We start from the raw sequence: 15,480 nt of genomic DNA, 5'->3' as shown, positions 1-15,480 counted from the left end.
ATAAGGACACCAGTCAGATTGGATCAGGGCCCACCCTAGACATCTCATTTTAACTCACCTCAAGACCCCACCTCCACATCACATTCTGATGTGTTGGGAGTGAGGGCTTCCACACATGAATTCCGGGGGACACAGTTCAGCCCATCACAGTAGCCATGGTGTAACTTGCAGCCCAGGGTTCTGACAACTGCACTGGCCCCCAGCACTGCTGCTCCTTGGTCTGTGGCCCTCAACCTGCTTTCTGCAATACTTGGGGTTCTTAACCAGCAGGCAACTTCCAGGACCCTCAAGGGCATGGGATTCCTCTTAACTTTTGAGGGTAAAGACCCCTTTGGGGATCTGACAAAATATGGACTGTTTGCCCCAAGGAAAACACACTTACCTAAATTAAGTAGGCCTCACTTCTCCCCTGCCTACCTCCTCCTCTAACCCCTTCTCACCCCTGCTCTTGTGCCCCTCACATCCAGGCAGAACTCTGATGACATGCCCCCCGAGAGTCTCGTCCCGGGTTATCCAAACACCCAGATAAGGACCGCGATGATGAGAATCCACTGATGTAATGAAGGTTGCAGGCCTTAAAGTGGGGAGATTATCCAGGACTATGCAGGTAGGCCCAGCCTAGTAACTGGAGCCCTTAAAAGCAGAGCGATGCCCCTGACTAGAGGCAAAGGTCGATGAGACAAGAAGAGGCCCAAAGCATGAGAACAACGCAACCCGCAGTCTCTGAAGGGAGCCGTGAGCCAGGCAGCACAGGTGGCACCTAGAAGCTGACCCAATGCCAGCAATAGCAAATTCAGCCCTCTTGACTACATGGCCTCAAGTCCTACCAACAACCTGAGTGAGCCTGAGAACAATTCTTCCCTGGAGCCCCCCAAGAGTCGGGTCTGGCCAGCCCCCTGATTTCAGCCTTGAGGGGTCCAGGGTGGAGAAGCCTTGGAGACTACCAGATTTCTGAACTGCAGAACTGTGAGATACTCAGTACGGCAACAATAGGAAACTAACACACCATCCTTCACACAGCCCTGGGTGATCCTTCTAAAGCACCAGTGTGAAAATAGCTCCCTCTTGAAATTCCCCAATACCCACCACCTATGGTGGTTCTCAAATTGTGTCCAAAGGAACCCCAGGGAGCCTCACAGCGGCTTGAGATTACATAAGCATAGAATTATCATGTCTTCATATCCACCCATTTTCAAACCTGTTCTATACCAAACTTGAACACACTACAGACCCCTAAAATATTTAAACATTTATTCCAGGATAACTTATTTTTGTGCAGTCTTCATCCAAGAATAAAACCGGTGTTGTTCATCTATTTAATTATCAAGGCCCTGAGGTTGCAAAGCAGGATGCATTTGTCCCCTGTACTAAAGAGCTCACGCAGGCTAGCAGGCTATTGGCGGCATGACTGCTAGGAAAGCGCTCGGGGCAGCGGCCTCCAGCTGGATGGTCACAGGCAAGAGCGCAAGGCGGATGAAAAGGAGGGACCCAAACCGTATCTTCTTACTTCAAAAAAATAAAAACAGAATAAGCTAGAAAAATTGGAAATGGCCACGTCTGGAGCAGGCAGGGCCTCGCGTTCCCTCGGTCTGTGACCCGAGCTCGGGATTTCAGCGAGAGCGCGCCCCGGGCGCTCCCGGTGTCCCCAGGTCCACTGCGGCACCGGCTCTGCGGGCACCGCCCTCCGAAACCCGTCGGGCCTTCCCGAGAACGGACCCGAGGGCAGCAGGGGCGGGCGTCTTCGCCCGCGGCGGGGGCTCGGGAGACGACGACCCCCGGAAAGCAAGCACCTGCAGGAGTGCGCCCGCGGAACCCGCCAGGGGCTCCGGCGCCTGCGCGGAGATGCCCGCCCGCGCCCGCTTCTCCTCCGCGCCTACCTCCCCCGGGGCGGTTGGCCCACGCATCTCCCCGAGGCGGGCACCGGCAGGAGGTGCCGGCGGGCAGCTCGCGGCTCCGGGGCGGAGGGGGCGGCACCGCCTGCGCGCGCCAAGTCCCGCCCACGCGGAGACAGCGCCTCGCCCGATTGGGCAGAGCCACACGCCGCCGGAGCGGGAGAGCGTCGTCGCGTCCGTGACGTCTCCCGCGGGCGTCGGGCAGGGACGGCGGCGTCGGCAGCAGTGTCGGCGGCGGCGGGTGGGAAATGGCGGAGTACTTGGCGTCCATCTTCGGCACCGAGAAAGACAAGTGAGTGAGAACCGCCCGCCGGGGCTCGGGCCGGGGAGACGGGCGAGTGCGGGCGGGCGCGGCGGCGGGGCCGGAGCTGCGGCGGGCAGGCGGGCGGGCGGGGGAGGGGCGCGGCGGCCCTTCCGGCCTCGGAAGCCGCGCGCTGCCGCCTCGTGGGCTCTCGGGCGGGCGGCGGGCTTCCGCTCGGTGCGCGGCGCGGTCTCGGCGCCTGTGGGCGACCCCGGGCCCGCGACCCCGGCTCTCGGAAGCGGTCCCGAGTTGTGCTGAAGTTGTCAGGATTAACCGGGTTCTCCAACTTTGAGCCTTCAGTGTCGAGTAGGGTACGCTGGGGTACAAACCTCGCCCCTGTTAAGCCGTTAGGTAACTTAGGGTCCTGTTAGGGTTGTATCCGCTTAACAAGCCTTTGGCGTGTTTAAGCGACGATCGGGGTCATAAGAACCCTTGATTGGACTGGGTTAAGTAGTCATAAAAGACGTAAGCTGCTTTTAAGATGTGCAATTCTAATATATGGAAAAAGGTATCCTCCCCGCCCTTTTTAAGATTGTATGCCTTCCCTAATCGGGTTAAAGGTAAAATTTTTTTAATTTTATTTTGTCACCTTGGCATGTATTCATTTCCAGTGGATTGAAGTTTAGACTACAGGAAATGTTTTCGGACATTTGGAAGATAATTCTTACTTTGAAAATCTAAAGACTAAGCATCTGGCTTGATCTACTTTTTGAACAGTGTACCATCTTGGCGTTCTTCACAGTTGTACAAGAATTGTGTGAATATACATTCGTAATAGGAAACCCTAAGTTTGTCACAATGTTTCATACCACTTTTTCAAACGCTATTTAAATTGTTTCTGTTTTCCAGGGTGCAGTCTGGTAAAATGTCTTACACGTGATAGACTCTCCTGTGTTGCTTGAAGAGGGGGTTATATTTTTTCTTAGCAAAAATTACAAGAGAAAGTCATAATCACTCTAGAAGTATTTATTGGATGTCATGCCTAAGCCAATTTCTGGGGACTCAAAGTGGATAAAATCTAGATCTTGTTCTCAAGGAATTCAAGGAGAGAAGGGATACTTGTCCTGTAAAAGATACCTCTATGCGTTAAATTTAACTGAAAGGGGTTTAAATGCAAAAAATAAAACAACGTGTAAACTGTTGTGGAAGGTGTGTGCTCCCTGGATGCTGTGGGCTCGCAGAGAAGGCATTTGGGGGAACTTGCTTTGAAACATGATCTTGAATGAACGAATCAGATGTGCTGGGAAAAGAGGCTTCTCTGAGCATAAGCTGAAGTACATGTGTGGTTAATTGCACCCTTTAGCTTATTTTCCTATGGGTCCTGTTTTCTGCTCCATGAGGTTTGTTTTCCTTGTTCTTGTAAAAAGCTATGTATCAGGTGGTATCTTCACTCTTATTCTATAAAACTCAGAACTTTATTCCAATAACATTTTTTATATTCCTGCTATACATAACCACATTTCAGCCTGTCAGAGCTATATGGTGGAAGTTATGACTTTATTTCAGGACTAGATTATTTAATCTAGGTTACTCATATTCTCATTTTAGGGAGATGGGGGTTTTAGTTGCCAAGAAACCAATATCAACTCCTAAAAAGTGATGATGATGATTCTTGGTAACTTTTAAGCTAGAGGTAAAATATGTCTCTACAAATTGAAAGTAGGTAAATTATACATTCAACATTACGGACACTTTCTAAGTGCAATTATAGATTAATCTTTCTAATATGTAATAGTCACACCTTTTATATCTTTTTGTTTTATTTCAGTAGTTTAATAAACATCACTGAAGTTTATTGCTAGAAAAGTCTGGACTAATATACTAAACTCAATCATTAACTGGGCATTATGAAATGAAAGCTATTTCTGGAAGTACAGTAACAAGGACTGTTTTAATTCCATAGAATAGTTGGATATTAATTTGTTCAGGCAGGGATTTTGCCCATTCTGGGTATTTTTTAAGTAAACTCTTTTTTTTTTTTTTTTGAGTGGACTCCCTGAAGACAATGTTATATATATATAAGTTAGATGATCTAAACTAAGATCTAAAAGTTTGCAAGTAAATACATAATTATTTTCCTCTCCTGACAAATTCAGGTGTTTTCATCTTTATTGCTAACTAATAATAAATTAATAGCTAGTTTGATCTTCATGGTCCATCAGATTTCATTGAGATCCTTCAGTCTTACCTCTGGATTGGCTACCTAAACATGGCACTTGCTAAAAAATTGACTCTACAGGGTAACCTTCCTGCCTCTGCAAGTCTAAATTTGAATGGGACCCATCTAATAAGATTTCATAATCCATCACAGATCTTCCAAGCCACCTGGTACTGCTGTCACACTGGCTGGATTGCTAATTTTGATCTGAATTGTCTGTGTTCAAACAGTATTAAGGGACGGCTTTTCTTTGGTGACAGAAGATGGCCTTAGATAGTTCCTACAAGCAGGTTGAGTTCCCTGCTGGGTCTTCTCAAGTGTATTTAAACCAAGAGAATTACTACTTCAGACCTATTTTTGGATGTTTGCTATTGGTCTAGTGTCATTGGTGAGAGGAGCTAGAGTTTGTTTTTTTTTATTTAAGTAATGATTGCATTTAATGAGCACTGTGAAGGAGGCTCCCGTGCATTATGTCCAATCCTCAGGACAATGCCAGGTTGGCATTTTCCTCATTTTATAGATGGCCCCTGAGACCCAGAGAGGTGGGTGGCTTGTTCCAACCCACTCAGCCAGTAGCAGAGTCCAGATCTTGACCCTCCCTGCACTGCGTTGGTGTCTTTGAGAGAGGGGAAGACTAGAGAACAGAGATTCTAAGTGAAATTCAGTCTTAGACTCATTCAATACATGTTCAAGAGAAAACAAGCGATCAGTGAAAGTAGTTGAAAGTAGGGGGTTTGAAAGAGAAGGAATGGGTAGAATTAGAGCCCTTTGCATTGACAGCAGTGTATTTGCAGTGAGCCAAGTGAAGCTAAGTGGTCCTAAAACACTGAAGGGGGAGGGTCTTGCCACCAATAAAAAACCACATACCTATGTTTTTGTGAAGTAAAAGAATAATACTTTGATAACCTATATCATGCTGATGTATCTCCATCTGTTGGTTATCGTCTCAGGAAAATAATCAACTCTTATTTTCCTTTACAGAGTCAACTGTTCATTTTATTTCAAAATTGGAGCATGTCGTCATGGAGACAGATGCTCTCGGTTGCACAATAAACCGACCTTTAGCCAGGTTTGTTTGTTTTTCTTTTTTTTTCTGTTTTCATGTAAATTATCAAAACTTCATGTACTTTACAGAGGCAGTTAATAATTCCCATGTGTTAAGCAGGTCACTTTTTTTCTCTAGGTGTTTTATTTTCCACTCGTGTTCATAAGTGAATGTCTTATTTAAATGGGAATGAGGCAGGTGAACCACCCACAGTAGAATGTATGAGAGCACCAGTTCCTCTTCAAAGTTCTTTTTAAAAACTTTAAAAAGAGGTTTTAACGTTTGCATGTTGGCTGTGACTGGCCCTCTCTGCCTTGTCACCTTCCCTGCCCCTCTAATAGACATGGGTCCAGAGGGGCAGCCACACCAGCATTAACGTGGCCTCTTTCCGGTAGGTGCAGAGCGGGCTTTCTGCCCTTTGCCCTCTCTAGGCAGTAGAGGTGGCCTGTCAGCAGACCCACCGTGCTGTGCACTTGGGATCCCTGGTTCTCCTGGATATGTCCTCTATGGATCTCTAGTTGAGGGAACAGCAAGTTGTGTCATAACACAGAAACATTAAAAATTAACATTGGACATTTATTTTCAGTTATTTGTAGCCATTCTGTTCAGCTCATAGACCAGTACCTGTTCTCTTGGGCTTAGCTCTGTTGTGAGTTCAGATCAGTCAAAAATAGTGATTTTTGATGTTTACTTTTGGTTAATTGAAGAAAAGGCAGGGGTTTGCACCCACGCATGATCACTGACAAATGAAAGGGGGAAAGCACCTCTCATAGGAACAGAAGACCCCGCCCATGTTTACCCAAACATTGGGAATTTGAAAAATCTACATGTTGGTCTTTCTAGACTGAGGTCTGTTGAGCAGCTCCTAGCCAGCCCTAAGGTCTGGGTGTGAGCCGCTGAACCATGGGGTCACTGTTTTGTGTGGCCCATGAAGTTGCTGGACTCTGCCCTGGAGCGCACATCTTTCTTTCTGTTCATGTTTTAAACTCCTAACAGAGCAGACATTATGTTTTCCTATAAGTATTCAGGAAAATCAGCCAATTGCTCTAAGAAAGAGACATTAGTATTTTCTAGTTTAAGCCCATAGAAAACCGCATAGTTTAATGTATTTTTAGAAGGGGTGGTGATGGCTTCCTTCCCCCACTACCCCTATGGCCAAATGGTTAGTATAACAAGAATCTACCTTTTAATGGTTTTGAACATATCTGTTCTTTGAATTTCAGAGTATTGGAGAACTTGCTTTAAATTGCTTACTGTAAAATTTTTTTAAAGTGCTTTGACTCATGAACCAAATCTCCCCAGCAATCCAGTGGCTGTAGATTGGGCAGTAACCAAGCATCTTAAGTGGCCACTGAATTCTTTGATGGGAGGGGCATTACTTGGAGATGTACCAGGTGTTGGGCTGAGAAATTGTCCCTTTACAGAAGTTTTCTTTAAGCTACCCCAGAGACGCTTGGTTTGTTTTCTTTCTGGGTCCATGACTACCTCAGCAGTTAATATGAGTATGTGGGCAAAACGGCGGTGGTTCCATCCAGTTGGGTGGGTGAGTTGTAGGTGTGAACATGGGTATAATGCTTAGATTTGCCTGGTTGGGTGGTTGGTTTTAGGTGGTCCTGCCCACCCCTGATTTTAGTGGAACTGCATTGCTCCCTTTAATTAAACAGCCACTGCCAGATGGCCTGAATGAAACCAAAAATGAATTTCCTGTTGTGACTGGGCTCAGTAAAACGTACGCCAGAGTTGTCACACACTTGTGATTCCAGCTGAAAATTGAGTCAGGTCAGCTTTGGGAAACTTCCAAGGCCTGAGATAAGTTGACTCCGGGCAATGCTCACAGCTGGGAGAAGATGCCAGGCCCTGAATGCCACGCCTTCATTCTGCATGCCACGCCTGGGCCGTCTGGCTTTTGGGTGCTCCTCCCAAGCAGGACTCCTTTCCTGCAGCAGGCCTGTGCCAGGGGGGTACCCACACGGCCTCTCCCTTTAAACGTAACTAGAAATGGGGCTGGCTGGTGTCTGTGAAACCACTTATAGAAGGCTTTGACAAGTGTTGAGACATTTTTCCTAAATCATTTGGTTTATTGGTTCAGCTTGTATGTCTCTGTGGGTTTCTTTTTAAGCTGCTTGCAGTGATGTGGACATTAAGATTCATGTACTATATTAGCCTACTAACTTAAACATGGTTTGTTTTTTCAGACAACTTGATTTTAAGAAGAACGGTACAATGTAAGGTTTCAAGTCTGCCTGATCCAGTTTAAAGCACAAGGGCTAAAAGGATTTTTCCCTTAAAAGAAGGATTGGAAAAGAACAAATGTTTAAGCTATTGTATTATGTAAACAGAGGTCCTGCCAAGCAAATGTAACGTGATATGTGTCTGTGATGCTCAGGAAACCCATTGGGTGCACCTGTTTCCTGCGAGACCAGAGAGCTTGATGGACTGCATACAGTTGACTTACACATTTGGTTTTTAAAAATAATTTTGTATTGGGAATATGATTATAAGGTGAATTTTTTGACATCTTAGTGGCTGCTAGCTTGAAGTATAAGAAAACATTAGTGTTGCATTATTTATCTTGGATTAAAATACTTCAATAATGTGGGACTACTCAAAAATAATTTCTTCTTGGTTGCTGGCTGACTTGACCTAAGTCACTGCTCAAACTCTGTTTTCATAATATGATGGTTTGGGTGTATTCTTCAGAAGACAAGTGTCTGGCTTGCGGGAAACAACAAACAAGCATTGAGCCATTTGCAAACAAGTTGTCTCTTTGCAATTGTCTGATATATGCACAGCAGCCAGTAGAATTCCCCTTTTTATTTTTTTTTCCCCGCAGACCATCTTGATTCAAAACATCTATCGTAACCCCCAAAACAGTGCACAGACGGCTGACGGCTCACACTGTAAGTCCCACAGTTGGAGAAATTTTTTTCAAACAATGGTGTTAAAGAGCCCACTCTTAATTGAGACAAATAGTGTTGGCTTCTGAGCTGCTGACATAGAGCTGTTGCAAACAGGACAAGGTGATGGACCCAGGCCCTGGTGCATACAGCAAGAACTTGATAGTCAGCCACGTTCAGGAGGCTGTGCTAGGGAAGGTCGCTGGCCGGGTTGCCGCCTCTTGTTGGCATTTGTTACTGAGAAGGGGCCTGGCCATGTGACATTTGAGCATTGTCAGCCAATCATTGGTCTTTACAGTGACTGGACCCCTGGCTTTATTAAGTTCTTTCTGTAACATTAAAAATCTTAGGAGTATTTAGGAATCAGTAAGGTAAGTTGCCCAATAAGTGTGGGTTTTATTTCACCATTACAATTTTTCTTCCAGGAAGTGGAGATTTCATGATATGTAATTATTGTATTTCTATAATGCAGTAGTTTTGTCATCAGTTTAGCACTTTGCTTTCTCAGTTTGTTAAAAGTTTTCTGTAACCTCTAAGAATATTTTGGTAGTAGTCTCCCAAGTTGTTTGCACTCTTAACTGGATTGGAACTTTGAAATAGAGAGTTTTTACATTCTATTACCAGAAATACAATATCAGCATATCATGGAATCTCTGTCATCGCAGAGTTAGGGTGCTCCAAGACAGCCATCAGCTAAAGAGAACATCTCTGCTTCAAAAGAAAATAACTTACTCTTTTTTCAGCACTGAGTCTTGACTGAAGTGATCGCCACAGGAAACCGGTTAAGTGTTTAAATTTAAATTTTCCATAATATAAAGTTGTTGCGTTTTGTATTTCAGACCATTGCCCTCTTGAACATTTACCGTAACCCTCAAAACTCTTCCCAGTCTGCTGACGGTTTGCGCTGTAAGTTCATACAAGTTCCTTCCCTGGTTCCCTGGGCTTGCGTGTCAGAGCTCAGTGTCAACTCCATCAGTCTGCCACTGTAGTGTCAAGGACCGCCTTCGCTAGAGGTGTTGAGAGCTTTTGTCCCACTGACCCCATGGAAACCTGTTTGAGATTGGGGCTCCTGCCCACCTATTTAAGAATGAGCAGAGTGGCTGGAAAAGATGCCCTTTCCAACGGTCTGGAGCCTCTGCTCTTTCTTCCCTTATTTACCTTGACCGTCATCCCAGGGGGAGAATGTACTTGGAAGTAAATGTGGAGTTACATTCTTCCCTCTTAAAAGCAACAGTATTTGAAAGTTTCTCTTACTTTAAAAAGACTGTTCTGAAAATATTTTTCAGGTTTTATTAGACTTTTTTCCTTAGACTCCATTTCAAGGTCATGGTGTAATTGTGAGAGCATCATTCAGAGGTGCTTCTCCAGTGAGGGCCTTCTGAGTTGCACTGATCCCCTGAATTGTCCTCAGCACCGGCCCTGTGCCAACTATCTCCAAGTTCAGGAGTTAGTCCATTACATTTGGTGGGGAAAGAGAGCAAAACTGGGCATTCAGTACATTACCAATTTCTTCCCATAGTGGGAAATGCTAAAATTTCAGTTATTCATGCACATTGCATTTACTGCAGGGTATCTTTTAGAGAACAGACTATGTATTACTGCGATTGTAAATGTCAAGAAAGCTAAAATTTAAACTTTTAACTCTTAAGCTGTAGATTCAATTTAATCCTCTGGATAAATTGAACTGAATATTGTGGACTCTTGTTAAATTCAAGGGGTCCAAATCAAAAGGTAGGTGCTTCTCATTCACCCATTTGTTCACAGCTGTAAAAATGAACAGATGGCACTCTGATAAGGCACCCCTGAACAGCCCAGACCCAGATCAAGTACCCTGGGCCTGGCGCCCCTCAATTTGTAGGTTGACCCACACTGGGTAAAATTACCCCAACAGGCATCCCCTGGGGCCAGCTGGGAGGTGCCCTGGTTATGTGCATGGGCAGGTATGTCTGTGCAGGGGGGACTTGTAAATTTTCCTGCCAAGACACTAACTGGTTTTTATTGCTAATCCTGCCCTAAATAGTAGAGAGTTAGTTTCTTACCTGAACCTAGTGGAAGTGGGATTTATTTGGTAGCCCTTGGTTCAAAACACCTGGTTTTTGTTTTGTTTCTTAAGGAAATAATAAACTTCCTACTGAGGTGAAGGGGAATGTTTATATATGGACTTATTAAATAGTTTTTGTACAGCCCTGCCCTGGAGTAAAAATGAATGAAAGTAGATAACTGAGTAACAATAATTAATAATCCTTTGCCCTGATGGTCTACGTGGGGACTGCGTATGCTTTATTGACAGAAGAATGTCGTGTTAGTTTCTTTGTGTCTTTATCTGCAATGCACAGTACTCTGATTTTGCGTATGCTACAAAATCAAAGCTTAGCCATACTAAATTGTCCAATTCTGGGGTCCAGATTGTACAAATTAAATGAAATCCTGAGTTTGCACTCTAGGAAGAATATCAATCTAAGTTGATAGAAACATTTGGCAACAAACTTTTCCAATAAAATTTCAACCAGACAGTTCATCATTTTCCTAAAATGACTGGCTCTTTTTAACACATCTTTTCATCTGTAGAAAAATAAACCTCTTGTGTTTGGATTAACCTGAAATATGAATCCCAGTTTAAGAATGTTTCTTTAAGAAACTGGGTATTTTTCAAGTTGTATTAATTAAAAATAATATATATTGAGTCATGTACATGATTTTTCAGTTGACCAGTTTTAATCACTCATCTCTGCCTTTCAAGTCATTTTGCTTGACTCAACAAAATTTAAGCAGAGGGCAGAAGATAAAATGTATCAAGCATTTTCCAAAACCAACTTTCCAGAAGTTGCTGAAATACAATAATCTGTTACATAGTAACAGGATAAAAAAAAAAAACACCAGAGCTGCTCAACACTGCTAAAATTTTGAGCATGTAAACATTTATCTCTTCTCATTTTTTCTGGTGTGAAGAAGGAAATTAATTTTAAACATTAAAAGCTGCCCTTTGGAATGGGCTTTGCTGGACTAGCGTCTCTGTTGTTTAGTTAATTCCTACTCAGGGAAGGAGATAAGTATGTTCGTGATGGCTCTTAAATTGACTGGGCTGTCAGGAGGAGGAGTTGCCTTATTCATTCAATAAACTGTGGGTTCTAAAGCAAGCTGGATTCCTGGAAATTCAGAAGTTCCTAAAATGCAGGGAGGCCAGCACCCCACCCACTACAGATTAGAAAGCACATGTCAATCATTTTCACAATCAGAAGTTTGAAGTTCTTAGCCTTAAACTTAACAAGGTTATCAAGATAGCTGGGATGCTGCTCAAAGGCACACAGTCTGGAGGGAGCCCTGTGCCACAGCCCAGATGCCCTCGGTGGCACGTGCTGGATGAGGCTGCCAGTCCAGGAGTGCGGCCCATGGGTGGGAACAAGTGAGGCTAAGCTGGCCCAGCCAAGCTGCTCAGGCCTTTGCAGCCTCCCTGACCATCAGTTTATTGACACACCAGCCTTATGGCTTCTCAGATTTAGGTTGAGAGAACTCTAGAATTTGAACGGTAAAGTTTGGTAGAGAGAATGATAGTGGGGATAGAATGTAAATTTGCAAAATCTACCCACAACTGAACATGATTTCACTTAGTACATCTGACTTATGAAGAATAAACCTGGAGAACTAGTTTTGGAATGTAAAATAAGAATGCTTTCTTCAACAAAGCATTGTAACCTTCCCTTCCTTCAGAGGACATTCAAAATACTGTAATTGAACTTGGTAATTACACTACTGAGTCTTTATGGTCATTTGGGTTTTAATCGCATCAAAAAACTCTATTGTATTCTGTGTGGCTGATAATCTGTGAAAGAAACTAGTCAGGAATATAAGCTCTTAATCACTTACCCTGATTTCGGTTTTCATTTTAACCTAATAAAGCAGGGGAAAGCAGTGATTACTTGGCCTCTATTTTAAATCTTAAAAAGAAGAAAATTTTCATTTAAAAATTTATTAATTTGAGAGCAACTTTTTCCTCACACTTTCTGAAAATGTGGCCCTTTGATGCTGATTAAAACTTGTTGTGATTTTAATAGCCAGAATTGAGACTGTCGTAAGGGGCATTTAAAAATCTGGCCACACTTCAGAATTTTAACAGTGAGCTGTGATGCAGTATCTCCAGTGCTTGGGGAGAAGGCAACTCTGTTGTTTCTCTCTAGATAACCTAATGTGTCACTGTAGCAGTTTGAGTTTGAGCACAGAGCTCGTGTGCCTGGTTCCCTGTCTAACCAGCAAGATCTCTCTTGTTCGCAGGCGCTGTGAGCGACGTCGAGATGCAGGAACACTATGATGAGTTTTTTGAGGTGAGATACTATTTGAAACCGATAGACCTGTTCACCTTCTTTAGTTAGAATTACAGAAGGGATTAAAACTTCTCCACTAGTAAAAATATTTAAACATGAATTATGTTCATTGACTTACCTTTAGTCTCTGATCCTTAAACCACTGTTCCTCCTTGCAGGAGGTTTTCACAGAAATGGAGGAGAAGTACGGTGAAGTTGAGGAGATGAACGTCTGTGACAACCTTGGAGACCACCTCGTTGGGAACGTGTATGTCAAGGTAGGGAAAGTTGACACATAGGAGTGGAGATAAGGATGCTCGCCTTAACTCTCTCTCAGCTGTTAACCTTGTGGTCGCCAGTGGTCAGTACTGTTCATGGACTGGGGTGCACTGGCTCAGGCCTCCACAGGCTGTGGCCCATACATGGCCTGGGGGTGCCAAGAGGATAGAGGGCACCGTGGGCATTGTCCTCTCAGTCTCGGGTATTGTTGCAGGTTTGGGTTACAAGCTGTCTGGACTGGGGGACAGAAGCTGGTATATGTTTGTTTGTTTTTTTAAACTTTCATTGCCTACACAGAGCATCCCATTTGCTCTTTTTGACCAATTGAATTTGGAAATCAAGGCGACATTTACTGTGGTCTTGGACTGTCACAGAATGAATCTAATTGTAAATACAGGCTCTTAGTTTTTAAGTTGCTCTGCATCATTCCACCTTAGTTACTTCGCACAAACATACTTGGATCGGTATTTGGAAATGTGTCACTACAGTGGGTGCCAACCGTTTTTGTGTCGTCTTCTCAGTTCCGCCGCGAAGAAGATGCAGAAAAGGCTGTGATTGACTTAAACAACCGTTGGTTTAATGGACAGCCTATCCATGCCGAGCTCTCCCCTGTGACCGACTTCAGGGAAGCCTGCTGCCGCCAGTATGAGATGGGGTAGGTGTGGGGGATGCTCCCCCGGCATCGGGATGCGGGAGGGACATGACGGCGGGCGTGACATGACAGTGGGTGTGACGTGACAGCAGGCGTGATGTGACAGCAGCCGGTTCTTGCCCACAGAGAGTGTACACGCGGAGGCTTCTGCAACTTCATGCACTTGAAGCCCATCTCCAGAGAGCTGCGGCGGGAGCTGTATGGGCGTCGGCGCAAGAAGTGAGTACAGCCATGTATGTGGTGGGCACGCAGCTGTGTTCCAGGGGTCCCAGAACATTTTTTGAGCAAAGCTTGGTTGCAGTGTCATTTTTGTTCTTTAAAAGGCACTGCCTAGAATGCAGTGCATATTTTAAAATATAAAAATGGACTTCTAAAAGAAGAATTTCCCCTGTACACACTTTCCTGCTTCTCAGGTAGGGATCAGACCTTCTTAACGAACTATAAAAATCAGGTTCATGCGTGCAGTATTTTATTTTCTCAGGCCTCATAACTTCCCTTACTTACGGTGTGTTTCCGTTGGGATGTCTTGATCTGTGTTGATCTGGGCAGGGGCCTTTGGTGGGTGTCGGGGGGGGTTGGCAAGGCCCCTGTGGCCCACAGCAGAATCAGGTACAGCCTGCATCTGTCTGGTCCTGGTGTTTAAATGCAAACCATGTGCCACAGGGCAGAGAAAACCAAGACATCAGTATAAAGAGGCGCTTGTTCTTCCTCGGGTGAAGCGCAGGCCCCAGAGCGGTCCTCATCCCTCCCCTGTTAGACACGTACCTGCAAATGCAGATGTTGTTGGTGATTCTGTTTTACTGTCAACAAAAGGCACGGGGGGAAAGAACCCCGTTTTCCCCCGCAAAACTGGCCTGATGGACACAGTCGCTAGTGAGCGTCTGAGGGGAGGAACCTGTGTGTGTGTCCAGGTCACCTTAAATTTAAATCTTGATTTCCCTGACTGCTCGAGTGGGTGCTCCAGAGGCAGCTGCCACAGCCCGGGTGTCCTCCCCTCTAGGCGCCTGCCGCTGGCAGTCGCACGAACATCAGAGGTCAGGGTGCCCCTCAGTTGGCGCCGGCCGTTCAGTGAGAGACATCTCGATGGATTCATTACTAATCAGCGTGTTTCTCTTCCATGAGTGTCACTAATTCCGTGAAATCCATTGTGTAAAACATTGGCACCGTGCCTTCCGCTGCCTGCTTGGTGTGGATGCCATGGCTTTGTGTCTCTCCCTCCGTTGCAGGCACAGGTCGAGGTCCCGGTCCCGGGAGCGTCGCTCTCGGTCTAGAGACCGTGGCCGCGGTGGTGGCGGTGGCGGCGGGGGACGAGAGCGCGACAGGAGGCGGTCAAGAGATCGTGAAAGATCTGGGCGATTCTGAGCCATGCCGTTTTTACCGTATGTCTGCTAGAAAGTGTTGTAATTGATTGACCAAACCAGTTCATAATGGGAATTTTTTTTAAAAAACAACAAAAAAAAACAAAGATGGGTTTCTGAATAAAATTTGTAGTGATACAGTATTCGTGGTGTAAATTTTTTCTTGCGGGAAGTCTTTCCTGTAAATCCGTCTTCCTTTACAGGCCTGTACATTGTCCGTCCTTGAGGTAACGATCAATATCCATCATTACTTTGTGTGTTTTTAAACTTAAGAGTATGAAAAACACCCATCTGGTGAGGGGAATCCCTCTGGGGAGAAGTCCCACCTACTTGCTATCTGTGGTGACAGGTACCCGGTGTCTCTCCCCCAAGCTGCTGTGAAGCCTGGCCTGGGCACCTGCTGTGCACCCTTTCTTCCTAGTTTGAAATAAGTGCTCAGGTGTAACTGTGCACCATGCTGGCATCTGTAGGAAAGCCAGTCTTGATAAAATGCAGTCAGTCAACCCATCAGTGTTACATTTTTTTCGTCTATTCTTGAGTTTTCTAGTTTTCAAGAACTGCCACACCTTCCTGAATGTAAGTGGGACATGAACCCCCTGT

The 15,480-nt window shown here is 45.0% G+C and overlaps 1 protein-coding gene and 1 long non-coding RNA gene across 5 annotated transcripts; one reads left to right on the top strand and one right to left on the bottom strand.

Annotated features, from left to right (window-relative positions):
* Positions 1 to 1,232: 1,232 nt before the first annotated feature.
* On the bottom strand, positions 1,233 to 2,028 carry LOC118925777 (uncharacterized). Of its 2 annotated transcripts, none has more exons than XR_008998647.1 (2): positions 1,878 to 2,028; positions 1,233 to 1,506 (listed from the first exon to the last, which is right to left on the bottom strand). It is a non-coding gene; the product is annotated as an uncharacterized LOC118925777 (long non-coding RNA). The 2 variants fall into 2 exon arrangements; XR_005030179.2 differs by having other exon boundaries at positions 1,791 to 1,927.
* U2AF1 (U2 small nuclear RNA auxiliary factor 1) lies at positions 2,026 to 15,023 on the top strand. 3 transcript variants are annotated; one of them, XM_036911982.2, is made up of 8 exons: positions 2,026 to 2,184; positions 5,333 to 5,420; positions 8,230 to 8,296; positions 12,563 to 12,612; positions 12,771 to 12,869; positions 13,392 to 13,525; positions 13,649 to 13,741; positions 14,749 to 15,023. In XM_036911982.2, exons 1-8 carry the CDS (start codon positions 2,141 to 2,143, stop codon positions 14,882 to 14,884), a joined length of 711 nt encoding a protein of 236 aa, XP_036767877.1. In that variant the 5' UTR covers positions 2,026 to 2,140; the 3' UTR covers positions 14,885 to 15,023. The 3 variants fall into 3 exon arrangements, with proteins under 3 accessions (XP_036767877.1, XP_036767876.1, XP_036767878.1); XM_036911981.2 differs by lacking the exon at positions 8,230 to 8,296 and adding an exon at positions 9,133 to 9,199 and having other exon boundaries at positions 2,027 to 2,184; XM_036911983.2 differs by lacking the exons at positions 2,026 to 2,184; positions 5,333 to 5,420 and adding an exon at positions 9,133 to 9,199 and having other exon boundaries at positions 8,232 to 8,296.
* The last annotated feature ends 457 nt before the right edge of the window (positions 15,024 to 15,480 follow it).

This window comes from Manis pentadactyla, chromosome 1 (assembly GCF_030020395.1).
Source record: "Manis pentadactyla isolate mManPen7 chromosome 1, mManPen7.hap1, whole genome shotgun sequence".
In the NCBI taxonomy this organism is placed as follows: domain Eukaryota; kingdom Metazoa; phylum Chordata; class Mammalia; order Pholidota; family Manidae; genus Manis; species Manis pentadactyla.
Note: the sequence above shows the minus strand (reverse complement) of the source record. Positions and strands in the feature narration are given on the sequence as shown.